We start from the raw sequence: 27017 nt of genomic DNA, 5'->3' as shown, positions 1-27017 counted from the left end.
AGTTTGGCATGACTTGTCTGAGGTTCGCTTTGTTAAAGTCTCCTGCTACAATGAGGGCTGCGCCCGGGTCCTTGTTTTGAAGCGAGCTCAGCACATCATGTAATTCGGACAAAGCCATACCTGTGTCCGCTTGGGGTGGGATGTAGACCGCTGTGGCGATGACCGAGGTGAACTCACGGGGCAGATAGAAAGGGCGGCACTTAATGCTCAGGAACTCCAGATGTGGCGAGCAGCCGCTGGAGAGAGTAGAAATGCTCCTGGCATCACACCACTTTCTGTTTATCATGAAACACACTCCCCCACCTTTGGTTTTGTTCGACTCTGCCGTTCTGTCCGCGCGGAGCACCAAGAATGAATCCGACGGAGTTACGGCCTGGTCCGGCACGGTGGGGTGTCAACAGGAATCCAAGTCCGTTTACAACAGCTGAATGGTTGGAATTAATTAACGATGGAAGAAAATAAATCACTAATTTACCACCGGGTGAGCCACTGTGTCACCCCTGAAACTGTAGCTGTGCACACGCCACACAAGCTGCTAGCTGAACTAAGAAACAATGTCCAGAGCTGACGATAAATGCATTTAATTTAATTCATTTATTATGTATTTATTTTACACATTAACAGGTTTCAGGTTGTATTGACAAAACATATATGCATGTGTAACCAGGCATGTTTTTAACGAGCATCATAAGACACTTCAGTGCTTTTCATGAATATGTTTAACACGTTTTTGTTTTTCACATAAACACATTTGATTCATGTCTGTTATCTTTTACCTGGTAGTTAGTTTTATCATGTAAAATTGTAACAAACTAGGGAAAAAGAATCGCATGTCAGATCATTTCTGTCCTTTCTGCATTATAGTTGTACACAGTGTTGTTTGTTGTTCTGCATGTGGCTGCTCCAATCACTCAGATTAAAGTTCATGTATATAGATTAACGATAAACATGTATATGGATCGAAAGGAGCCCATTGAGGTGGTTCGGGCATCTGACAAGGATGCCTCCTGGGCACCTCCCGGGCGAGGTGTTTTGGGCATGTCCCACTGGGAGGAGGCCCCGGGACAAACCCAGGACACGCTGGAGAGATTATATCTCTCGGCTGGCCTGGGAACGCCTCGGTGTTCCCCCGGATAAGCTGGAGGAGGTGGCTGTGGAGAGAGAGGTCTGGGCTTTGCTGCTTGGGCTGCTGCCCCCGTGACCCGGCCCCGGATAAGCGGAAGAAAATGGATGGATTAACACAACAGCAAATACATACATGTGTACCAGGTTCTCCAAAGGGTGACATGATGGTGACGAGTTGCATCTTTTTTATTGTTTATGGTCTGAACTATGATAAATATTCTTCATAGCCTTAAACTTAAACCAACCTCCTGTGTTCAGTCTTTGTCTCTGCGGCTCTGTTCACTGTGGTAAACGTAAAGGAAACATGCTCTTATCCAAACAGACTCTGTGTCTGTATGCAGCCATCTGTAGCACAACTTCATCATGGAAATAAACTCTATTCGAGGTTTGTTAACATACAGCAGCTCATACTGGCAATGAGACGTTTTACACTTCAAGAACAATAGAACCACATCTGGAGTACAACCGTCTTGGTTTAGTTTCTGTCCACATGAATAAGTCTTGGTTACACTTCTCATGGCTAAATACTGAACCAGGAGTACAGGAAACAAGAAACCTGTACATGGGTGCAGCGCGCTGTATTTGACACGTATCTGTAGTTAAAACCATCTTTGCACAGAGAGGTGAACAAATGTGCGCACACACATGCAACGCAGATGTAACAGTCCAGGCACAAATATACCACAACCAATAAATAGAGACACAAAGTATATACAGCATTTGAAGAGAGAGTGGGAGGAGCTACATGTCATTTATAAAACAACAAATCTTTTTAGAAAATAAGTTGCAAGAGCTCTTAATGGCACCACTCAGTGACACTGACATTAATTTCTATCATTACATGCAATTGTATCAAAACTGTTGATCAGACCTTAGTACACATCAGTAAACTAATCCTGAACTCGAATCCTTAAGATCCAGTTTTTAGGATCCAGTTTACTATCAGTGCTCGTTCGTGGTGTTAATATATCTTTTGCATCTCTGATGTCGTTGTCGACTAAATCCATTTCATGCTTTTATTGTATTTATTTTTTACATATAACTGTAGCAAACAGAAGTAAAAAGAACTGAAAACACAAAGAGAGCTTTTTGTTTATCTTCCTGTTGGTGAAAGTTGTGTCCATACTTTTACTGAAATATGTTGTATACATGCTTACTTGAGGGTCAAGTTTGGTAAAGCTTCGGTCCATTATGGGACACTGCAGGGAGGGATTCACATGTCTGTCAGCTGTCACTTGTTGTCTTGTTGTAACTGACAAGCTGCCATTTGTCAGTTAGCACCGCTGCTCTGTGGCTTCTTCTTTATTGTTTTGGGAGCTCGGGTCATGAGGCCGTCTGGTCTCAGTGTCTGTCAGTGATTGGCTGCTCAGGATGCTTCCTCAGCCTTGATCCTGAATGCAAGCATATATATTTTAATGTTAACATAAAGTTTTGGTTCTGGTTTCAAAAAAGGACACGTAACTTATAATAGCACAACGTTGCCAATACAGAACAAGGTGTTGTTTCTCCCCTGCAGCGAAGACTCCCAAAGACTAGTCTGCTCATAGAAAATACAGTTTCAGGCGTTCGTGGATACAAATATTTAACTTGTAAGGCAAATTAAAGCGAGCTTTTTCTAGTCTTGTGCAGGCTGCTGATCAACATCAAAGTGAGGGTCGAGTTTATAACAGTGGTGAGTTATTACTGTCCTGTATGAGCACAGGAAGTGTCAGACAGCTAGCTTGGCTCAGGCTAACTATTAACTGAAGCTCCACTGTTGTGCTTTGTGACTGGATGCTGCTACTAAAGCTTAAACCCCGATGGCAGGCACACTCATTATATCTCTGTTTCTCTGTTATATTCATTTATAAGACACCTTCCTGCAGCTTTGGGCATTTTTATTCAAACTCCAGAGCCTATCAGTAGGAGTGAGGCAAACACCTACAGCTGGTGACTACAGAGGATGAAAATACAGCATAATGAGGGTGTGTTTGGCACTTTAGCCATGACGTTATTCAATCAGGCTTTGCTACTTCCCAGTGACAACATATACACATGGTTGGACTTCCAGATATATCAGGAACCTTGGCTTTGCTTTTATTTTCAACACCATTTTTTTACTTCAAGTATTTTTGCCTTTTTACATTTGTCTTCACTTACTGACCATGTAGGACACTTAAAAGGAAATATGTTGTGCATCACCAGTCAAGCTAAAAATATGATAAAGTATGGTGTGACTTTTTGGCCAATATCAGACATTTGCACTGTGTGATGCAGGCTCAGAATACACTGATTTTAAAATGTAATTGTGCTTTTACCAAAATGTCCAAACAAAAGATTTTTCTATGAGTGTTTTCCTTTTGATTGTTTTAACCTCTTACTGTGCAGTAAGGTGCTTTGGTATCCAGGGGTCTGGAAGGTTCTCCTGGTTGTAGGACCTTCACCCTCCGTTGTGATGGCCTGTACCTCCAGCCTGTACAAACTAGCAGGGCGTAGGCCTGACACCACTAGAACATTACCATCCTGAAAGAGAGGAGACAACAAGTCAAGGAAACGTACGGGACAAAGTGTGAAACACTCATGTTGTGTGAAAGTGCAGCACGACTGAACCAGCTTTCAGCTCAGGGCCCCTGAGATTTGCCCACAGAAGAAAATAATTTTGAACTTGCATTTAAACTAGAAAAGAGAAAGCCAAGTATTTCACTGTACTATCACAAAACTAAGACACAAAGAAATCGATATCAGCAGACGGTGATTTTTGTTGCTTTTTTACATTTAATGTGATCAATTTCTCATTTCACGTGTGAAAGCAGCTCCCAGCCTGGCAGATCCCCAAAGGAGGCATCCTCTAGAACCAGTAATAACTGCGCGTTACAAAGGTCAGAGACCAGCAATAGAACTGGTAGACAGGCTAGCGGAGATAAGTAGCCCATGGCCTCAATACGGTGGCTGAGGATGCCAAAGAGTGGGGCGGATGAGCTCAGAAAATTAGGAATTGGAGGAGAAGAGATCAAAGGAAATTATGGACAATGTAAGAACCTGATAGATGAATGAGGGGAAACCTCAGTCAGGTAGTGATGTGGCTCGACTCTGAACTGTAGCTCAAATGATAGATGGCAGAAGCTGCCAATCTAGTGCTGGAGAAGTGAGCTGCTGCATTTTGGGAAAGAATGTTAGGGAAGAGAGAACCTGGCTAACTTTCTGCTGCATTAGTACGTAAGGGATAGACACAGGGAACCTGCCGTCGTACAGAAAGGAATCGCTGCTGATTAGCATCTGAAGGCCGGATGCAGGGAGACTGGCCAGTTCTACAGAACATTGCTTCTGCATTTTGCGAATGAAAACTTGTTTTTTGGAAACGATAGAAAGATGCACAGAGCTGATCTCCAGAAGGCAGAAGGGTTTCCTGCAGAGAAGCTTGTTGCTGCATTCTGCGACTGAGGGATAGAGAAAGAATCTGGCATCCCAGTTCACTGCTGAAGGGTCCACTGCTGCTTTGTATATGAAGGATCAATGCGGAAAAACCAGCATCCCAGTGGGATAGAGAGAAGGGAAACTGGCAAACCAGTGCCCCCTCTTTTTTCTTTTTTCTTTTTTTGCAAATGATAGATAGATGCAGAGAACTGGTGGTAGAAAAGCCTACTGGTTTTTGTGAATGACGGATAGAGAAGAACCTGGCATCCCAGTGACAAACTTGCTTCTTTAATTGCTCCTGAAGGAGGCATAGAAAACATCAAAGCTGGCATCCCTTGTCTAACACAGACAAATGGAGGCAGGTGCACAGAACTGAGCTTGCCCCTGCTACCTGGCACTGATGGGTGGGAGGAGCTACAAGATACACAGTAGCTTTTGCTGTTGGAGGTACAGTTTTGCTTCAGCATGGAAGAAGACTTCGGACAGACATTTGGATGTGTGAGGTTACAAAAGTTAGCTTCGAATGCTGGTGGTAGAAGCAGCTGACACCAGGCTACGGTCCAGTTTGAATCCGTAATGGAAGGATATTTGGGAGACCTTTCGGAAGCGCTGGAATGGCACGGCTTCTGAGTCGGGCGGCTTTTCGACTAACTTGCCCGGTCTGTGGGCCTGTTTCAGAGCAACGTGAGTGGAGCTGTGAGCTTTGCTGGTGGGTGATCTTGTTGAATTTCACAGAGGTGGCGAGTGGCCAGAGTTACTTCATAACTGAGGGTATTCGGCATTCGCCATGACATTGAGAGTGTTTGGGTTTCTTGGATTGCCTGGAGGCAAACCGATGAAGCAGAGCTCTGTAGTTCTTCGTCTGACGTGGTGACGGACAAGAGGGCGACCGTAAGCAAATGGAAGGTGACTGAGGGACTTTTTTTGCCTTTTCCTGCTTCAGTTCCAGCAGTGATGAGTTCCCTTCACTGTGCCTTTTCTCTATTGCTGGTTTAATAGTGAGTAAAGACAGATGTCGTTATGCATCTCTCACAGACTTTAGAAAAGCTGGTGACGACCTTTAGGCCCAGTATGAGTTGAGTCACTTTTACAGGTTAAAAACTTAGATGCTCATCGTGGTTCTTTATTTGTACATTTGTACATATAACCAGCAGTCGAGGCACACTGGAACTCTCTCATCTGGAGCATCTCTCAGTCATGCTCAGGGCTTTGATGTTTTGCAATAAGGTGGATTTTGCCATACCAAGCAATGCATGTATTTTAAAAACATCACTTTTCAGATTTAATTTTCCACATTGTATAGTTTAGTAAAGTCACTTCACTGACCGGCGGTAGGATCTGGGACTGGGAGATCAGGGTGCGAGGCAGCTTGACATTGTAGTTGCGGTTAGTTGAGATGACTTCTGCCCAGGTAACCTGGTAACCAGTTAGCTGCTGGTGGGATGAAGTCATAGATATATCCCAGCTAAAGATAGCTGTCACATTGCCACCCAGGACCTCAAAAGATGCGATCAGGTTGGTTGCTTTCACCAGGACTTTCTGAAGATTCATAGCTGAAAAATACACAACCGGACAGTCCAATGAAGTCAGATACTGGAAAGGTTTTCCTCTCCATGAGGAAGCAAGTGGCATAAACTTCCAATCGCTCACCAGAAGAAGTATAAAAACAGACAGACTGGAACATGATTATGTCTCCTCAGGCAGTTTTGAATATTTGTGCATATGATTCCTCTGAAATTACATTTCATGTTTACATCATTGTGTTGTGTATTTATACTGCTTTTGAAATGTGAAGGCTTAAAATGGGAAAAACAATCTGGAACGCTTTCTGGCACCTTCAGGAAATGAGTAGTTAAATCTGACAGATAAATACACAATACTGAGTTAGGTTTTCATGTTGTGCTCCAGCCGACGACATCCCGATATTTGCTCAGTAATAAGAAAAGGTGTCGATGTTGTGCTACCTCAGAAGCTACTGAAAAAAGCATACATGCATTTACATTTTAAGGTCATTTGAAGCACATCTTTTCAAACAGCTCAACAAATAACATCAAACAAAAGATTTTAATATGTGTACTTTGTTACTGCATCATTGTAACTAATGTAAAAGTGCTATTTTTACCAGAAGGAAAAAAATATGTTAATGTCATGGTAATGTGATGGACACTCGATGGAGAGGTGTAAGAAAGAGAGGACATGAGAGGAAGTTAAGATTTTATTTTGAAAGGTAAGGATTGCTCAACAAGTGAGATTTGATAATCTGGAAAAGTTCAGTTTAATTTATATTATATAATTACACCTATATGTACTGTTGCATTATGTTTTTGTTAACTTTCAAAACTAACTGAAGCGCACAAATCTTTGTGCCATTCGAGGATTGTGTGAAAAACGGGGCAGTTTAATACAGGCTACACTGACTGGTTTGCAGTGTTGCTATTTACAGTTGCATTTGCTGCACTATTTTGCACCATGTTATCATCATAATTCTTTTCTCAGCGTTGCACTACTACACCCAGTCTTAAAGTTGTCTCACTTCCCATTTCCAAGTTTAACCCTGATCATGGGTGTAAAGTTTCAAATTCCTCAAACGATGTACGGAAGGTAGGGGAGGGGCTGGTTGCATCGAGAGATTTGATTGGTCAGTTCAGCGTCAGTAATGTTTTTATACATATGTGTGCTGTGAGTCAGGATTGTTTTGTGTCTAAAGAAAAAAAGGCTTGATTAGAAGCTAACAGAGTTGACCTCGCTGACTCGTGCTGCACTTAGAAAGTGTTGAGGTGTGCAGACACTGATAAGTAAAATGAAATAAACAAGCCATTATGCGTTTGCCTCACCGGTTTCTCTGGGACAGTTGACAGGTGTTGGACTCTTGGCCTGGATGGTGGTGCAGGGAGGCGTATGAAAGCTGGTGCTTTCTGCCAGAGGATGACTCGTTTTGCTGACTGGCTGCAGAAGGACTTTGTACTTACAGGAGAAGAGTAAGCCCTGCAGGCTGATAAAGCTCTCCTAGATTAGACAGACAGGGTGTGAGCATGGCTGACTGGAGACTGATTCCCAATTTCAGATTACTGCAACTCTCATTTCACAGCAGGCAAGGCAAAGACTAAAATCACCTGTTCACAATGCATACGTTGTCTCGTCTTATCAATAACAAGATTAATAAAAGCAGTCCTTTTTATCTGTACCACCCATGTGATGCCTTTCAACTCTGTTTTATTTTGGCTATGGAAATGAAATAATTTCACCTCCATGATCAGAATGATACTCATTTATTTGAATAGGGTTACCTTTGTACTGGTCTCCTCCACAGGGCTGGTCTGGTCGTGTCCACAGTATTCAGGTCCCCACTGGATTCTGTAGAATTCAACCAGAGGATCTGCACACAACAAGCCAGAGAAGAAGCAATGTTTATGTTGAGTCTTGCACTTTGTTCATTAGCTGTATTATACTGCTATGTCCACGCAACCTTTAAAGTGTTTTTCTTCTTTGAACCTGCTTTTTGAAACCTAGTTATGTCATGACACAGATCAGAATTGTTTTGCTCTGTCGCTTTTTCCCTCACGCTTCCTCTGAGTGCTTTTATGGAGGTTGTTAGGATGAGAGTTTATACTGTAAGGATCCACCAGCTGTTATTCACTATAATACCTGACAAGGTGAGGAGATTTGAATACTCATTCATGAGATCCAATATGGTGTCTCACTCCCATTTCTGCTTTATCAGATTACATGTTCACTTTTTATTTCATGACCTATAACCCTGTTTTCAGGTCCATGGTGGAGATCTAGGATTTTACTGCAGAGATTTAGGTTTTTGATTCCAACCTTGCAGAAACATTAAACCACCAGCCCTGTTGTGATTGGGGCCATTTGTGGTGTCTTCTTGTCTCCAGTCACCAAGCACTCGCTCGGTGAACGTGTGTGCTTCCAACCACAGCCCTAAAACTTCAAATACATGAATTTATATTCACCCAAATCTCTGCAGCTTCCACTGTGCTGGATGATTCTGTCACCACCTGTCACCAGTCCTCCCAATCCTTTCTGCTATTTCGTTCTTCATCCTTGTTCTTAGGGTAGAGGTTTTAGCAGTGCTGCGCTGTGTCTTCCTTTTTTCCAGATACCTGAGCCATTATTTTTAAATGTCAGCTAACTAGTGAGCTTACTGCCCCATGTACACCAATAAACCTTTACTAAACTGCTGAACTTTTAATCATTACATCTTATTTCTGACCTGTATGTGGGTTAAAGCCCAACAACAGCTTAGCGTATTCCTGCGTTTCCATATCCTGCACAGCCTTCGGGCTGCAGAGAAATAGAAGCGAGAGGTAAGAGCTCACAGTTTGCATCATTGAAAGACGGATTGTCAGTCACATCAGGGAAAGATTACGGGAGCGACTAAATCCCTCACTCCACAGGACATTTTTGCACAGTCCACTGTTTGGCAGGTCAACATAACTCTTTCTTCCCCTGTGTTAACTGTGAGTGTGGTACAGAGCATTTATTTAGTTTTTAACTTTGAGTCTGTGTTCATAAAATTGTGTTTTTGCTCTGTATACTTTAGTTTTGTGCTTGTTTTCTTGCCTTTTATGCAGTTTGGCACTGACTGCTGTGATGCAGTAGTTTCCTAGAGACATTTAGCAGCTCTAAGCTAAGCTCGTGTTTCAAGATTCGCTTCAGCCTCTTGCTGATGTTGTGAAACTGGTGGTTAACATTGTGTCTCATGGCAGCAGACCAGCCTCCTTCCATAACATGAATTACTCATCATATTTACACCTTCTGCACAGAAAATACGTTTCTTTTTCAGAATGACGTGTATTGCAATTTTTGCTGAGTAAACCTTGGCACATGTATCTCTGCACGCTGTTTCAAACGGGGTATTTGTCTTTTAACAGCAGTTGTTTGAACGTTTGCAGAGCAGCTGCAGGATAGCTCAGATGTTACGTGTGATATGATTTGTACATACCCACGCTTCTCTGCCAGTAAACATGAACCCTGAGCTGTCCGTCCTGGTAGAACGGTGTCCCCACATCCAGGACGTCACCTGCAGGGCTTCTCGTGCCTTCAATACAGACAGAATACAATTAAACATGAACTGCATCACTTACAGTGATATCCAAACACATGCCATGACACAGCCGCAGGTACAAAAACCTTTGGTATCAATCATTGGAGGTAATTATTTTCTGTATGACTTGTTGGTGTCTCAAGCTGCTGTGGAGGAATTTGGGCCCCCTCTTGATGCTGGTGGCCTGTGAACAGCTCTTCTAAGGTCCCATCACAGTATTTCATGTGGAGGTCGGGACTTTGGGCCACAGCTTTCTGTTATAGATTTTGTCCTGTTGAAGAGTTGCTGTTTTGCAGTCGGTGCACTAGCATGAACTCAATACTAAATATGCTAACTGAGGCCTTTGCAGTCTGACTCTGGATGAATTTGCTCGGCCTCCTGGGATGGGTAACCATCTTTCCACACATGAATAATATTTTTTCCTGTGGTGTACTTCGTTATAACCCTTCCCAGACTGATGATTACATCACTGCTGATGTCGTTCCTCCTCAGTGTGTTAGTACACACCTGAATGCTGCAGACTTTGACTCTCATCTGCTGATAACCTCTTAATAAAGTGCATCTGACTGGGAGAAGCTGGACACTACTTACTTTTCCTCCTAATTCGGATGGAAGCAGTAAGGCTGCGCTGCACAACAGCATAACCCTGTAAAACCTTTGTTTTTCACATGACTACCTTTATGTTACCTAATCTCAGTGAATACAGAGCATCACTGTGGAAAGCTGATAGGTCGATCTCATTCAGGGTTTTTTAGAAGATAAAGTTGAAAATGAATATTAACTTATCATCAACTAGATGTACAGTAAAACCCAAAGTAAACAGAAACTGACTGAGGGCCTCCATTGCACATCAGAACGTGTAGGTTTGATGACAGTTTCTTCGTTAGTATTAACTATGACTTTATTTTCCCATCCTCGTGGATTATTCTGTATCTGCATGCAACAGTTATTCCCACCCGTGTCACACGGGGGGCTGTGCACGTGCTGATGCATCTCCAGTCGCTGTTTTCAGCCTGTTGCCTGTGATTTTAATGCTTCACTTTCAAGTTTTTATCATTTCATCACTGCAAGACTTAGAATAAAAAAGCAGTTTCTCCTTTACATTAAAGACAAATCTGTACATTTAATTTTGCCAATTCGATATATACATTTGGAGGCGGGGCTTATCACAACGTGCTTTTGTGAATGAACTCTGGTTTCCAAGCTTGTGAAGGTTTTTCCAAGAACAGAAATCCTTCAGCTTGTGAAAATGCTGAAAAACACACATACTTTGCATTTTAATGTCACGTACAGAAAACGTTGATGTGCTGGTGAACCTTTTCACCTTGAACGTTCACACGCCGCTTTCTGCTCTGCACAAAAGCACAGACGCTGACAGCGACTTCAATCCTTCTTTCATGAGGCACTCACTCTCACGCTCATTTCTGTAATTGTCAAGAACATTTCTATTTTTTCTTTGTATAATGTCAACCACCTCTTTGAAAGGAACGCCTTGACATTTTGAATTTCAAAGCTAAGAGTTTTCAGCCCCGTCACACTGATAAGTTTGTAGGTGTGGAATGTTAAGGTTGCATCTGGAGTGAAGCTCTGAGATACAGGAGATCAAAGATTGAACATCCCAGCAGGAGAAAACCTTTGAAATATTAAACCCCAACGTGCTTTTTTTAAAAATAAAAAGTGTCACCATAAGAGTGTAAAAGCAGACCTATCGACTATACAAACGGAGGAAGCTTTCAGTGCGAGCCTAAACATCTGAACACGCTTTTACACTTTGGGGAAATTTTAAGCCGACATGAAGACGTTTTCTTTTCTTCACGACAAAATTTCGAGCTGGAGCTGAAAAAGCCTCGGTGTCGTGTGCGTGTTTCCGTACTTTGCTGCGTGGTGAAGTGGAGGACAGCGCGCGGTCCTTTGAACTGAGTTTGTCCCCAGTAAGACACAGCCTGAACCTCCACACTGTAGCTCCTGTTGGTCCTCATGCTGTCCAGCTCCACCTGGCTCTGTGCACACAGACACACACAGACACACAATTAGGCACACACCACACCACTGATTCCATGTTATATTCAAGTCATATTTGCTTCCAGTTGTGATCACAGATGTAAACATGCTACACACACTCCACTCCACGAGGGTTTCGGAGAACATTACATGCATTATATCTTTCTTGGGTCTTAAAGAGAAGTCATGTTTTTGACGTGCTCCATCTGCAGCTGTGGCATTCTCACCTTTCTGACCGTCTTCCTCCTCTTGGTCAGGGATGAGGCGGAAGAATGTCCAACTGCAGTCCAGCTCCAACTGACCTTGTAGTGGTGGATGGGAACATCCAGGTCAGGAGGCATGCTCCACTCAATCCTGGCTCCCACTGTGCTCCCAGGACCAAAGCTCATATTTGCTACTCTCAGCTCAGTGGGAGCAGGAGGATTGGAGGGATCTGAGGGGCACATGTTGGATGTTATTAATATCTGTTTGCATGCAGAAACAATGACCTTTAGTGCACTGACATGTGCTTAGTTTTTAACCCATCCTGCAAAGTTCACAAAAGGCCGATTCATTCACACGTTACTCTCAAAAGAACCAAAAAATCGATTCCGGAAGACATCTGCCGTATTTACAGGTAGTACTGTGTGGCAGGCTGTGGTTTGTGGCTTGGCTGCAAGGGAGGAGCAGTGGGTTCAGGGCATGGTGTCAGGGGGGCTGACTGCCATCATCTGATCATGTATTTGAGTATATCAGCAGGACCAGAGCAGCGGTCTGTGCGGCGTGAAGCGGAGGAGGGCAGCTGGAAGGCCGCTGCAGAAACAGATTACGGATAAAAACGAACACTCGGCGTGTAACGCTGTGTGCGTGGGTCCTTCACTATCACACACTACCATTGCATTCATTAATAGTGAGGACTGCTGCCTGCCATTAGCATGAACTGGCTGGATGCTGGTATTTATATCCGGTGCTTCCTCGGCCTGATCACGATCAGTGATCAATCAGATGGTAAAACTGTTCTAATAATACATTCCAGCACATGAGGGCACCACCTACACTGCGTCCCTCAGTACCTCAGCACCGTGCAGCAACAGTGGGAGAACGCCATGAACACGTCTGAACTGATTAAGGTTCACATCTTTGCGACTTGCCGAGGCGGCTCCTCTGAGACTGTGGCAGCTACAGAAACCACACAGAGCAAAACAATGAATCCTCTGAGGACTCTCTCCATAACCTCTGCATATATACCACAGTACAACCATTTGCTAAACAGTCTATTTTCCCTTGCATAGCTTCTAACTGTGCCAGTGTTGATATTATGAACTTTTGGCTTCTTGACTTTAAGCTCATTAAAAACACCTCTCTTCTCTATCTCTTCTACTTCGGGTAGTAGAGGCAGGAGTGGGCCTGGTGCTGTGCTCTGTCACTTTGTATTTTCTAAGCTGTTAAAATATATTTTGCTTTCAGCTGATGTCACTGTAGCTGGTCGGTCTGAACTCCTCTTCTGTCACCACCTCTGCCTGTTTGAACGTTGCTGCATCGCCTACTTTCTTCACTGGCCTACAGCCACTCTGAGGATCACCACATCAGCACGGCTACATCAGCGCAGTCACTCTCTGTTGCCAGACTTTGCTTTTGTGTGTCTGCAGCTGGCAGCTTGTCCAAAGTCTGACTGTCACCTGGCTCCAGCCCCCTGACGGTGACTCATTGTGGTTAATGCTGCTGTTTGGCGAATGGGAGGAGCGGACTCTACGAACACACACACACACACAGACATGCAATGTGTGTCTGACCTGTGCTTGAGTGGAAGTGTCTGCTGGGCGTGGTGAAACCTCTGGTCCCGTGAAGGTTAACGGCTGCCACTCTAAACTGGTACCAGCGACCGGGCCGGATGTCTGACAGCCTCGCTCTCTGCTCCGTCGTCTGTTTGGGAGAAAACAGCGTGTTTGGTCAGTGTTTAGGTTTCTGTCTTGGCGATGACGATTTTTAACGTCTAAGAAAATAAGTTGATAGATTTTTAAGCATGTCACAATTCATTGTTGAGTTAAGAGGAATTTACCAAAATGTCTTATGACCCGTAAAACGTTTGCAGAATATTTGAACATGCAGTGATGAATTTTAGCAGATCCAGATCCAGATGCAGGCTTGTCTTTCAGATTTCCACCTCGGACACTTAACCTCACATTAATGCACAGCTGCTAGAAACTGCAGATGAAGTTATTAAACTACAAGCAAAATAATAATCTCATGTCTAACAAAGTTAAAAGTCTGAAAATTTGAAATAAATGTGATAAAATGTGTTGTTGCTGTGCCCGCCGTACATGTGGAAACTGTAACATCTACTTTTACCAGCAGCACTTTATGAAGTTCATGCCGAGCTGAGTTCAGCTTATTATTCGCCTCCACAACAGTCCCAGTGCATCATGTGACGCCTGTGTTGCAGTGCTGCCGCCATCAACAAAGCAAAAACAGAAACAGCAGAGCTGTTCTGTCAGCACTTGGAGACCCAGCACCTTACAAAGAGATTTTATTTGGGCTTTCTTTCCTTTAATTTGTCACGTCTCAGTAACAGTCTATATTGGAGGCAGTTAACTAACCTGTGCAGCCACCTGCCACGACGTGGCCGTGTCCTCGCTCGGCTGGATGCCAAAGTTCCATCTCCTCTGCAGAACGTAGACGACAGGCTCGGCCGAGATGTTGAAGCGCGATGACCAGTGCACCTCCAGCTGGCCAGAAGACACTTCTTCAAAGGCTAGCTCCTTCCTTGGCTTCAGAGGAGCACCTGGACAGACAAAACATCCACCAAAGGTGAAACAGAGTACAACTGAAGGGACAGTGCTGTCCATCATCTGCTGTAGCTCCGCAGTGGGGCTCCTAGTCAGCACCCACCAATGCTGCAGGGATTTGCAGATTTACTCAGGGAGAATTTCCACTTCATTTGTTTGAGTAAAGGCCCAGGGGGGCAGTTTTTAGGTTATCAGGACTGATAACATTAGAGTGCGTGTGCCTGCATGGGTTCTCTCTGGATACTCGGGCTTCCTCTATGTCATCAAGTGTGACTCATTTGTGACCAGTCCAGGCTGTAGCCTCTCACCCTGCGACAGCCGGGATGAGCTCTAGCTGAACTGGATAAGTGGGAGAAATGGACGCATGAAGCTTCTTTATTATTTCCTACAGTCAAATCGTTAAACACATTTATAGTCAGGGCTGCACATAAGTGGTCCGCAGGTGCGAATGTCAAAATAAAAGACCGCACCAGATAAGAAGTTGCAGCGCGCGTTTGCGCACATATCAAAGGCAGTGTTTCTGTCCACTAGAGTGGGATTTTCACGGCACATTCTGCACCACATCTCTGTGCGTTCATCATTTGTTTGAAGCCAGCTCACCTCCTGCAGCCACTTGTCCGAGAATACGCGCTTCTTGTGTGGTTCGGACTCCTCCTGACATTTCTTCGGAGGTGGAGGAACACCTGCTTAAAGGAGCTTCTTCAACATCTCTAAGAGTTCTAAACAAACGTCTGTCCTCCTCCACAAAATCTAATGGACGCAAACGCGCGTTGCAACTTCTTATCTGGTGCGCGTCTTTTATTTTGACAGCGAATGCTCACCTGCTTATGTGCAGCCCTGGTTGTAGTGATGTGATTCTGGCTCAACATACCCTTGTAGATGTCACTGGGAGTCTGGCAGGTGTGGCCACAGCTGTTAGAGCAGCATTTCTTCTGAGCAGAGCATTCTTTGTCGTGGTCACAGCTTTCCACACAGGCAGCAGCAAAACCACTGGCTCTCTGTGGAGGTGGACAGCTGCCCTGCTTCACCATCAGCACAGAGTGCAGGAACTCACAGCTGGTCACACACTCCCAGTGCTTTCTGGGAAACACCCGCTGGATGAATCAAAGGCAAAGTAGTTAGCACAGGTTAACTACTGTTACAGCTACTTCCTGCTCTTTGCTTAGAACATGGTGTAATTCTCACACTTGACATACGACAGTGAAACAATGAATAAACTGTGAAATATGATAATGTCAGGTTTGCATCAATAAGTAGCATCTAGACAAGAAGATTAAGAAAAGCGAGACAAAAAGAACAGCACTGAATATGAATAATATTTCCAGGAACAGGCGGATTCTCCAGGTCTTTACTGGGACTGAGAGTTTAACAGACTCTCCACCTTTATTTCAAACTGTGATTGCACAAACAACCCTCGGCTGTTTTTGTACTGTACTCAGAAAGCATACAGTACGACTGACTCTATGCTGCACCATACCTCACATAACTCTCTGCAGTTGCCTTTCCCCTTCATCTCCCAGGAGTCTCTGCAGGGCTCCAGGCACTGTGGAAGTCAAAGCAGTGTGAGCACGTTTAAGGTTTATGGTCAGAGATGAAGAAATACATTTGGAGGTTATGCACAGTGAAGTGTTCATGTTTTATTGCTGAACACAAGAGTGTGAGACAGTTTAATGTCTCTGTGAAACTGCAGGTAACCACAGATTACAGCCTGTCACATCTCGCTTTAGTTAAGTATAAATAATTGTAAAAATTATACAAACATGTACAGGGATGGTGTGTGTGTGTGTGTGTGTGTGTGTGTGTGTGTGTGTGTGTGTGTGTGTGTGTGTGTGTGTGTGTGTGTGTGTGTGTGTGTGTGTGTGTGTGTGTGGGCATTCAACTGATTGTACCCATAATATTAACTTCAATAAAATGAAGAATAATTGGTGCTTTTTTCATGAATGTTATTAATTCATAATGATGCTGTTGTTTCCAGGGGAAGTGGACATGAAAGTGTGGTGACATCAGACTAGCTGCACAGTGAGGACATCAGTGCCTCCTTCTGTCTCGTCCTTTTTAAATATGATCATATTTCTCTGTCATGTCTGTAAGCAAACACACAAGGTGACACAACTCTGTGTAGGTGCACACCTGTGTGAGGGGATTTATGTTACACTCGGGGGGTTTCTGGAGCATGTCAAGCGTTAACAGTGTAGTGCTCTGCACCACAAAGCCCAATCCTGCACCAGTAAGCAGAGGCAGCCCAGGGGAGCAAGTGTGCACTGGTTCTAATTTCATGCTGTAGCGAGAAGCAGTGGGGGAAAGTGAAAAGCACGACAGCCTCACGAGGGCATAGCAAGTCATCTGAAAGTTGGAGGAGTGCTCCAAATGCTCAGCAGATAAGGCACACGCTGCACAGGAAGTGACGCTTCACTAACTCACAACACTTTTGTCTGACCTGGAAAAACCGTTTGTTGCACTGTAAATTCAGACAAAACACAAAGTTATTGTACTCAAATCTTCCAAATATGGTATCTACTGCCATACTTACTCTGGCATTACGTTGACCTCCAGTAACACTGCTGGGAATCAGGATGTGTACATCGATCCACATATAAACAAACATCTAGGACTGATTTCTTCCTTTTGTGCAACATCTCTAAAATTAGAAATGTCCTGTCTCTGAGTGAAAACGAGCTCATGCATTTGTTTGCTTTCACAGAAAGAGCGAGCATGTCTGCTGTACTGTTACATCCAGAATCACATTTAAAATCTTTCTCCACAAATACTTCGGGCCCATCTTACACTCATAGTCTCTCATTGTGTCTCAGACTGTGGGCTTGCTTGTGTTTCACTGGATATTAGATGACTCTATCACTCATACCCTCCTAATCCAAGCTGTAGATCTTTAATGTCAATAATATGTTTGCAACAAGCAAGTCGTAAAAGATCTACCCATGAATGATTTTTCTCGCCATGCTGAAGCCTGGTGTCGCTCTGATTTGGTAGGACAGAGCACCCTGAGTAAAGATCCGGCTCAGCTGGCCTCAGGCTGCTTCCCAGTTCTCATGTGCACAAACTAAACTCAGTCTAACGTTGTATTAAATGGACATAAAGCTGCAAGACAAGGTTCCATTAATTGTTTCTGCATTATTTCATACAATAACATGAGTTGTGCATAATCATGAGCATCATCCTGGTCTCCCGCTCAGACAAATGGTTCGATCCACTTTGCAACACTGGGAGATGCAGTTGCTTCAAGTAATGACACCGATTCCTTTGATTCAGGTACGCAGCACAATAGACCGCTGCAGAGGAAGAAGAAATGAAACGACACAAATTGGGCTTTAAACATCTTTCTTGGTTAAGCTCATAGTCCAGGCTGCGGCTCAGGAGACACAGCGGGGTCATTTACCAACCAAACGTCAGTGGCTCGATCCTCACAGTGTAACTGTGGTTTACAGTCACACATGTTTACTTCTGTAAAGCTTACAGATTTGTCATCGCTGCTTACAGGGGGGACAATAAGCTTTTGGGTTAATATGAAGCCACAAACGCCCTCCGATGAAAACAAGCCACACATGCCGGGTTGTAGACGTGCTGAATGAAGCAGGTGTCGGTGCTCTTAGTGCTCCACGAGGAAGAGTTCAGCAGCACAAGCAAGATGAAGAATACGTTAAAGATTGTACACGAGTCCACAAGACAGGAGAAGCAGCATGTTGTGTGTGAGCGTCGGAGCTGCTGCAGAGCCAAGCAACAACACCGATGACAGACTCGCTTTGTGCCTGATGTTCCAACTAGTTTGGGTCATTTGCAACCTGACGGAAATATCTGTGCACAGAACAACAACGAGCGACAACAAATTCCAGCCACTCAGTCGGCGGCTTTATCTGTTTGTTCTTCCAGCATCACAGATCAACCCTTAATGATTATGTACAACTCTGAGTTTGCTGTCACAGCGTGAGAGGCAGTTACACCCTGGTCAGGTCGCCCTGCAGGGCTGACAAGGGAGAGCTGCACAATTATGTGACATGATGTACTGTTTTAGAGCCCCGTGCTGAGGCAACCACATCTTTTAATCAACAAAAGGGTTGTGAAAGTTAAAAAAGGGAAAAACTCACAGTCAGTGATGTGCACTAAGATAAGGGAAGATACAGGGAAGAAGAAGTTGCTGCAAAGTAGAGTGTGGCCCACACTGTGCTGCTCCGCAGTGGAGTGTCTGATTGCCCTGTTCCAGGCCTGTCATCTCCCATCTCCTGTCCACGCTCTCCACAACAGGACGCTTCCACTAACGCACACTGACATTCCCACTCTCGTGTCATTCCCTTTGCAGCTCAGCATCACTGAGTTTTCTGCCCCATTTCAAGCTTAAATCATTTTGTTTCACTACTCTGAAGATAAAGCAGCCCATGAAATGTATTTCTTACTAAAACCTGAGCCGTGCTGTTCTTATTTACCTACAACGCACAGCAGTGTGTGTGTCATTACACTATTATTATTGTAGTGCAGTAATTCTGTTTATGTGGTCATGTTGTGTGTCTTGGTTTAATGTTGGGGTTAAAGTGAGGCCAGGTGCAGGTTTGGGCTGGTTGGTGTTGGGGTGAGTTTCAGCTATGGTCCATATGTCAGCATGATGCCTTCTAAACTAATGGAGACATTATTGTGCTGTTGGGTTATTTTGGCAGTGGATGTTCCTTATTCCTCCATGACCAAATGGAGATAATGGAGCAGCATCTTCTCTGCTGACCGTGTAAAATGCCGTTCCTTTGGTTCCTGACACGGTTTGATTCTCTGCCCAGACGAACCCCACAGAGACCAAACAGGCCGTGTTTGTGTCTTGTTTCCTGTTTGACATTGTCTCTGAAAATGTTCCAGATTTTTGAACGTCCACAGGCGAACTTTAACTTTTCCTAGAAAATTATTTCGCAGGTACTTGAAAATATGAGTTGAAGGAATGAAAGAAAAGGTTTTCTGGCTCTTAATCAAACATCACATCAAGGCTGTTGTGTATTGAAGGACACTAATTACTGCTGAGAGGAAGAAGGTCATTACACTGCGCTCGATGCCAGTTTGTGTATGTTTCGCTCAGGACACTGGTGTCAGCACGTGACTATGATGCTCGCTCATTGTTCCAGTGCCACAGTGCCATCTTAAGCCTTTTTTAAGAGCTGAATCGAACTAGACTGTGTGGGAGTGTCTTGTTAATCAACTCTGGCATTTGCAAATGGCTGTATGCCTGCAGGAAATAGTGACAGAAGGATTAACAAGCTCTCATTACCACCAGAGCCCATGAGGATGACATGAGGCCAAAGTGATAGGCTGTCTCACAGCAACAAGGATCAGCAAGCTTATCATCAGACCTCTCTAAGATTAAGAGCTGGGCAGGGGTATGTTGGAACTGGGACTGTCATGTTAGCCACACTCACAAGTCTGACATGAGTAATATTTTATAACACGGAGGAATATTAAATCTCTAAAGTTGTCACTACGGAGATGTTTTATCTTTTACTGTGGTTCATATTTAAAGTGCTGTTTGTCTGTAAGTATAAAACTGTCTAGATGCAGGCTCATAATCCAGGTGTGGAAATCTGGAGTGAGGCCCACATCCAGCCTCGGTGTTATTACTGCTGAGGTTCGATGGCATCCGTGATGTCAGACAGCTGACAGGTGAATGTGGGCAGACATGAGTGGAGGATTTCGTACTTTAATAAAGATCTGCATCGTCATTTAAGTTTCAGACGTTCGTTGAAGTTCTTAAATCAGTCTGATATTTTAAATGTGCATGTTTGTTATAAATGTAAGTAGGTATTATATATTTAAGCTGTTAATCAGCCTATCACAGCGGCCCCCAACCTTCTTTGTGCCACGGAGCAGTTTAACGTCAGACGATGTTTTCACGGCTTTAAGGTGTCGCAGATAAATACGACAAAATTAAAGACACGACCGAGACAGAAACTGGTATTTTGTAAATATAATAATAGACGTGAATTCACTGTGTAACTGTGTAACGTTGTTAGCAGCGTCCTCCTGAAATGCACCAACAACACTGAGAGTAACATCCTCCTCTCTGCCCCTTAATGCTCTCTGGTAACTCTTAAATATTTCTTTCAAAATAAGACGCACGACTACAACACGGGAAAAGACCCAGGAAACCGAGTTAACGATGAAAACCCTGAAAATCATAAATTTCACAGCTGAAAGTGTGAAAAGCCTCAACTCCCTCTCCACATCCAGCCTCGGTGTTATTACTGCTGAGGTTAGATGGCATCCGTGATGTCAGACAGCTGACAGGTCAACTCTCGCAGCGCGGTAACGACTGTACCTGCTGATTCCAGGTCTTTCTGCAGCTCAAGTTGGCTCTGGGACAACTCTTCTGATAACTTTTTTCACTCCACTGTCTGAAATCTTGTGGGGAACAACTGTCCATAGTGACATGCCTTCCCCTGATAAATGTGCATACAGTTCAATTCAGATTAATTTACACAGCACCAAATCACAACTACAATCACCTCAAGGTGCTTTATATTGTAAGACTGAACAATAATACAGAGAAAGCCCAACGATCAGATGACCCCTGAGAGCAAGCATGTGGACACAGTGGAATCATTAGAATCAGTTTTTATGATCCATAAAGCCTGGTGGCATAAATCAATCAATGAAACTACAGGCTTATATTAAAGACATAACGCTGTGGACGACCTCCAATTTCCTTCTAAACTCAGACAAAAAAAGGTTTATATTTACGGCTAAAAATCTCAGAAAGATGGTGTCTGACCGGATTCTTGGGGCATTACCTTCATTAACATATTTCCAGGCTGGACGACTGTAATTCATTATTATCAGGAAGTCCTAAAAACTCACTGAAAAGCCTTCAGCTGATCCAAAATGCTGCAGCAAGAGTCCTGACAGGGACTAGAAAGAGAGAGCAGATTTCTCCTGTTTTGGCTTCCTGTTAAATCCAGAATTCAAAATCCTGCTCCTCACATACAAGGTCTTAAATAATCAGGCCCCATCTTATCTTAATGACCTTGTAGTACCATATCACCCTATTAGAGCACTTTGCTCTCGCTCTGCAGGCTTACTTGTTGTTCCTAGAGTATTTAAAAGTAGAATGGGAGGCAGAGCCTTCAGTTTTCAGGCCCCTCTTCTGTGGAACCAGCTTCCAGTTTGGATTCAGGAGACAGACACTATCTCTACTTTCAAGATTAGGCTTCAAACTTTCCTTTTTGCTAAAGCATATAGTTAGGGCTGGACCAGGTGGAGTTGAACCATCTGTTATACAATTATAAGCTCAGACTATTGCAGTACTTTGTGTGATGAGCGGCTCTTCTTCTTCATTCATCTCTTTTCACCCCCACATGTTTATAGACCACTGCATCGTGTCATGTTTGTCTTCTCTGTTCCTTGTTGTGTCCTGTTACATTAAAATTAAAAAAAATATTTATGCCCAAAATGGTGACTTTAAGTAAATTCATTACATGTAAATTTTCCATGTATAAATGTTACATTTAATGGAATCTGATATACAGTCAGTTCATACAAAGGATGTTTTCATTAATGTTTAATTATTTAGATAAATAACCATTTTATTTTGTATAAGTTACATTATCACATTATTACATTATCTTATCAAAATGATTGCTTGATGTTGCGTGTTAGAGTATCTCACATTGATAAGCTCTGATTTGGGTTTATTTTGCAGCAATGGGACATGGGCACCTTGCACAGGACGATGATCTCAGCAGCAAATCTACAGCACAAAGGCTGAAAAAGAAAAGACTCAAAGTGCTGCAGTGGCCCATCACAGAGCAGAACTCCGCCTGGCTGAAAGGACAGAGAAAAGCCCACAAACGTCAATGAACTGACGTAACACTAAAAAGCGGCTGGCCAACATTCCCCACATGAGTGTCAGATACTAATAAGTCATATAGAAAAGGATTGTTTCTAATTATTGCTGCTAAAGATGGTTGTTCACGCTGCTGAATCATGGATAAGCTACTTTGTTTTTCACATGAGTGGATTTAAAAACACCAGGACTACCTGAGCATCATTTCACAAACAATGTTCAGATTATCAAAAAGATAGCCATCCATCTTTTACTGTCTGCCTCTTTCATGACTCCTGATGTATTAACAGGGAAACTGCTTTGACATATAGGATGTCACAGAATAAAGAGCCACAACTGGTGATGAATGGCAGACTTAAGAAATGGGTAATAACCACTATAATCCACCAGCACGTCCCAGTACATACAGATGTACACCTGTGCACAGAGCATGCTGTCAGGTTGCATGTGGCCTGATTTATTGCTGCAAAAGCAAGGAGCATAAAACTACACACACATGAGGAGAGCGAGAAAGAGTGATTTATTACTCTGAAAGGCTCCAGCAGTCCCACATGACTTCCTATTTTTACACTCACAGCTAACTGAAACTCTTCGGTTCTTGTCCGTGATGTAAACGTGTATATGAGAACAGTGTGTGCCAATAATTCTATCATTTACGTTTTAATCTGCATCTTTTCATTCATGCTGCAAAACAAGGGGGAATTTACATGATATACATTTATAGATTTTTTTCCAGGCAATTCCAGGATTTTTAAAAATGTACTAAGGGAGAGCAAGTCAGAGGGGCCCGTGGGAAATAAGAAAATCTATTGGAAATAAATATAGAGTTGAGAAACGAGGGAAGTTGTTTTGGATTCAAAACTGCATGTTAATGGAAATACTTGCATCCTTACAAAGGTACAAAAATACTTCAATAAAGTGCTTCAGATTGAATGAGGAGCACATTCACGTTACATGCATTCATGCATTCATGAGCGCATCACTTTATAAACTTCTGTCTTATACTGTATGAAAATAGCACAATGTAAAACACTTTAGACTACAAGCCACATTTAAATCATTTAGTGCACTTCATCCATCGTGCATCCACACTTACAACAATTAACTTAAACTGCATGTAGTGGGGAAACCCACACAGGGAGGAAGAACATGTAGTGTGGCCCAGTTAACCAGGAGATTTATCCAGGAGGTGAGAGTGTTGTTATTTTCTATGGACAATCAGAACACTTCATGCAAATGAGGTTCAGGAACAACCCACTGTGTCAGGTTTGTGTGACGAATGGAAAATCAGAAGGACGTACTTTTAAAAATGTCTCCTACCTTTGCACACTGTTTATGATTATGACACCAGCCCAAGGATCCGTTATTCTGAAGACGAGACTAAAAGGAGGAAGACAAGGACACAAGCATAAACAAACGGGTCTGTCTGAGTTAAGCACCAATGAATCCAGTTTAAAGCTGAGTGATGTCACTTTCAGAGGAACGTGAGAAACCAACAGGTGTCTAACTTTGCAGACTGTTAAAGTATTGAATAGGAACATCTAGTGCCAACCCTGTTCATTTAAATAAAGCATGCAGACCTCATAGCTCAGATACTTTATGCACGACGATCTTTTCCAGCAATATTCAAACTTCCAAACATGTTGCTGTTGTCGGAGCAGCTCCTGTCTTTGGGATCAGACAGCAAAGACTGGTTGCAGGCCTGTTACTCTGATGTTTTTATACAATACAACCTCCAAAAAAACCTTATGACCTGGTTTTAAAACACAAACATCCAAAGTGCTCAGTTGGAGACAAGACAGGATGCCACTGACCAGTAAGTAGTGGTGGCTAGATCCATTTTTGAATGAACGCTGAGAGTCTCCTGCTCTTCTGGAGTTAAACCTGCTGACTTGGCTGGTGAATAAAATGACAGTAACAAGAAATGTTTGTTTCTTTTTAATCTATGAGCAGCTGGGGGATTGTTCACTGTTCTCCTTTTTTCTTCTTTTTTTCCATTTCAAAGCCGTTGAAAATGTTGGCAGCAAACAGTGAGATTGAAATATCGAACAGTGATTGTCTTACAGCGCTGTTTGCTCTGTCTGTAGATAAATGGAATATGAACGATCGAGAGCAGAGACAAACTGTCTTGTTTGGTTTTATTGAAGCCAAGGTCATTATGTCAATCAACAGTTTTACTTATTTTGTTATTGGCTGTTTAAAACTGAGCTCGCATCAATTTCCTGAAAAAGACTCCTTCTACAGAATCACAGGAATCAGATAATGAAAAAGTATTCATTGACTTTTTCCATGCAATCTTTGCCCATTCTTCTTTGCAAAATAGCTCCAGTTTAGTCATCTGTGAATCCCAATTTTCAAGCCTCGCCACAGAACAACAGGATCTAGGTGTGGACTTTAATTCTAGCACTGTCCACACCACTGCAGTGTAGCTCTGGCCGTTACCAGTTTAAGCTGGCCAGTGAGCCTCACATGTGGGTGGCTGTAGCTCAGGCAGTAGTGCAGGTCATCTACTTATTGGAAGGTTGGTGGTTCGATTCCTGGCTTCCCCTAGTCTGCATGCCAAATATCCATGAGCAAGATACTGACCCCAAATTGTTCTCTGATGTGTGTGAATGTTAGTTAGAAAATGTGCTTGTGTCAATGGGTGAATGCACAAGTTGTGTAGTGCTCAGAAGAGCAGAGAAGCGTTATATAAGAACCAGTCTGTTTGCAGTGCAGTGGGGAACTACTGCATCAGGTCGATAACTGGAAACATCACCAGCGTTAACAAATGAATCATTTCTAAATTTTGTGAAAGTAGAAATAATAATAAATCATAACAGAGGTGCTGGATTAGACAGTGGTGAAACATAAAACGTATACTATGGCCCTACAGGACAAGTCGTGCTTCTAATTGTGACTTTCACAGGAGCTTTGTGAGGAATGGAGCCCAAGAATAATTAGTGTGAAAAACCTGAGGATGGACGTTAACTATAGTCTAAATCTAAAACAGGGTACAAAGAATAGCCCTAAAATAAAGTGACACGCAGATTCACAAAGTCAATGTGAGCATGTTTCACACTTCAATAGTTAATGAATTGACATGAGTGCTGTGGGAATACTGGCTACTGCAAAACTAGGAATGGCAAATGATGTATCAGTGATACATGTCTGAGGGGCAGCTTTGGAGAGCTGGAACTGAAGCAGGGACACAGTACAGTAGTCTGCTTCTTGGCATGTTTGACGAGCACCACAGCACACATTACAGGCTGGACCGTCATTCTGTGCAGTTTCATTGGACTAAGTGAGGCACACTCGAAAGCCTGAACCAAAGAGTCACACTGCAAGTGTGTGCACGTGTCAGTGTGTGTGTGCACGTGTCAGTGTGCGTGTGCACGTGTCAGTGTGTGTGTGTGTGTGTGTGTGTGTGTGTGAGAGAGAGAGAGAGAGAATGGCAGAGGAAGAATCCGTTTGAATCCCTATAATGAGCCGTATGGTCTATTCTGGCCTTTCAGTTGAACAGTGAACATCAAGCATGACTGAACTTATTTTTATCATGTTGTCAACTCCATGATGTCACTGTTTTAGATCGTTTCAGACTCTTAGAATTTTATGATATTTAGATATCATTTCTAAAGTAAAGTTTTTTTTGTTTTTCTTGTTGAGTCAGTGTCTCTGGAGTATACTCACCATCATCCTGAGACCTTGTTTTGTAGTGTAAACGTGACTTTCCATTACCTTGTGCACTGGTTTCCCTCAGCTTTCCCTAAAGTGCCCATATCTGACTGCATATGTTTCATTTTATAGCAGTATATATAATAAGAAATATATTTACTTATATTAAAAGTTATTTTATTAACGTAATGTAACTTTACATAAACATTATTGCACAGATCTATTGTTTGAAACTCTTTTTCAGAACTCATGTAAGGGTCATGGATATTTTCTTTCAAACCAATAAAAAAAGCATTTGCTGATTAAAAAAAAGTTAAATAAGTGAAATTTAAGGACTGGTTATGTATAAACAGCCGTTGTCAAAGGTGTCCTGACCTGCAGAATCGAGAGCGCCGCTACACTGTGCAAGCTGAGGCATCGCGACGCACACCTGGCCCTGGAAACGCTCTCCGACCAGGACTCATCAGCATCGGCGCGCTGCCTCCTGGCACAGACACCTGAGCTGCAGAGGAAAATAATCCACAGGCTGGTCCTGACAGCGCTGTTTGTGGTCAGCATCTCCGTTCCGAGGTGGGATGCTGAAACAAAAGATGCGGAGTAATGTGATGGAAGCCCAGCTTTACTAGCTATTATATAGCCAAGGGTGGAGCTATGAGATCTAGGCGTACACAGCTCGGGTCATGAGGCTGAGGGATGCTCATGAGCCGGTGTTTTCATTCCAGTCGGTCAATGTGCGCACAGCCAGGAGTATTGGCTCAACAATTCAATACTTTATTGTCCCACAAGGGGGGATTAGTTTAGCAGCAAGGGCAACATTAAGAACAAACAAAACAATGATAAAAAGCCACAAGACCGTTATTTACTTGTCATTAGATGTAGCCAGAATAATATGATGCTCACAAAAACGCACGGAGACGAACAATGACGAATAAATGAGCAGTGGCGTCATAATTGATCGTGACTAGTTCAATGGCTGATTTGCAGTAAGGTACAGTAGTCAGGCAAATTGAAGGCTAGCTATGAATGTATTAATGAATGACCACATTCTTCACACTCTTTATTACCGGTTCCTATTTTACCCTCTCACGGCTGCAGCCTTCCAGCTCCCAGCCGAACACACACCACCAACACCAACAGTCACGGCCCACTTCAGTCCTTTAAAGAGGCTTGTTGAGCCGATGCAGCTCCGGTG

At 43.2% G+C, this 27017-nt stretch overlaps 1 protein-coding gene across 1 annotated transcript; it reads right to left on the bottom strand.

Annotated features, from left to right (window-relative positions):
* Positions 1-565: 565 nt before the first annotated feature.
* anos1a (anosmin 1a) lies at positions 566-26453 on the bottom strand. The gene is made up of 14 exons (XM_026160177.2): positions 26201-26453; positions 23492-23551; positions 15824-15889; positions 15218-15440; positions 14158-14342; positions 13354-13483; positions 11809-12014; positions 11454-11580; positions 9479-9574; positions 7806-7894; positions 7353-7524; positions 5845-6071; positions 3486-3627; positions 566-2516 (listed from the first exon to the last, which is right to left on the bottom strand). The coding sequence occupies exons 1-14, from the start codon at positions 26381-26383 to the stop codon at positions 2467-2469; spliced, it is 1956 nt and encodes a 651-aa protein (XP_026015962.2). The 5' UTR covers positions 26384-26453; the 3' UTR covers positions 566-2466.
* Between the last annotated feature and the right edge of the window lie 564 nt (positions 26454-27017).

The sequence above is a fragment of the Astatotilapia calliptera genome, chromosome 23 (assembly GCF_964374335.1).
Source record: "Astatotilapia calliptera chromosome 23, fAstCal68.1, whole genome shotgun sequence".
Classification (NCBI taxonomy): domain Eukaryota; kingdom Metazoa; phylum Chordata; class Actinopteri; order Cichliformes; family Cichlidae; genus Astatotilapia; species Astatotilapia calliptera.
This window is presented reverse-complemented; position numbering and strand designations above follow the sequence as displayed.

Bases quoted from the DNA above. Each gene is read 5' to 3' on its own strand.
- anos1a (XM_026160177.2), bottom strand. From the start codon at position 26,383: ATGCTGACCACAAACAGCGCTGTCAGGACCAGCCTGTGGATTATTTTC. The intron at 13,484-14,157 runs GTTAGTTAACTG...TCTCCCAAACAG, and splicing joins CGTGGCAGGTGGCTGCACAG to ACGACGGAGCAGAGAGCGAG. The intron at 6,072-7,352 runs GTGAGGCAAACG...TGTATTTTTCAG, and splicing joins CAACTGTCCCAGAGAAACCG to CTATGAATCTTCAGAAAGTC.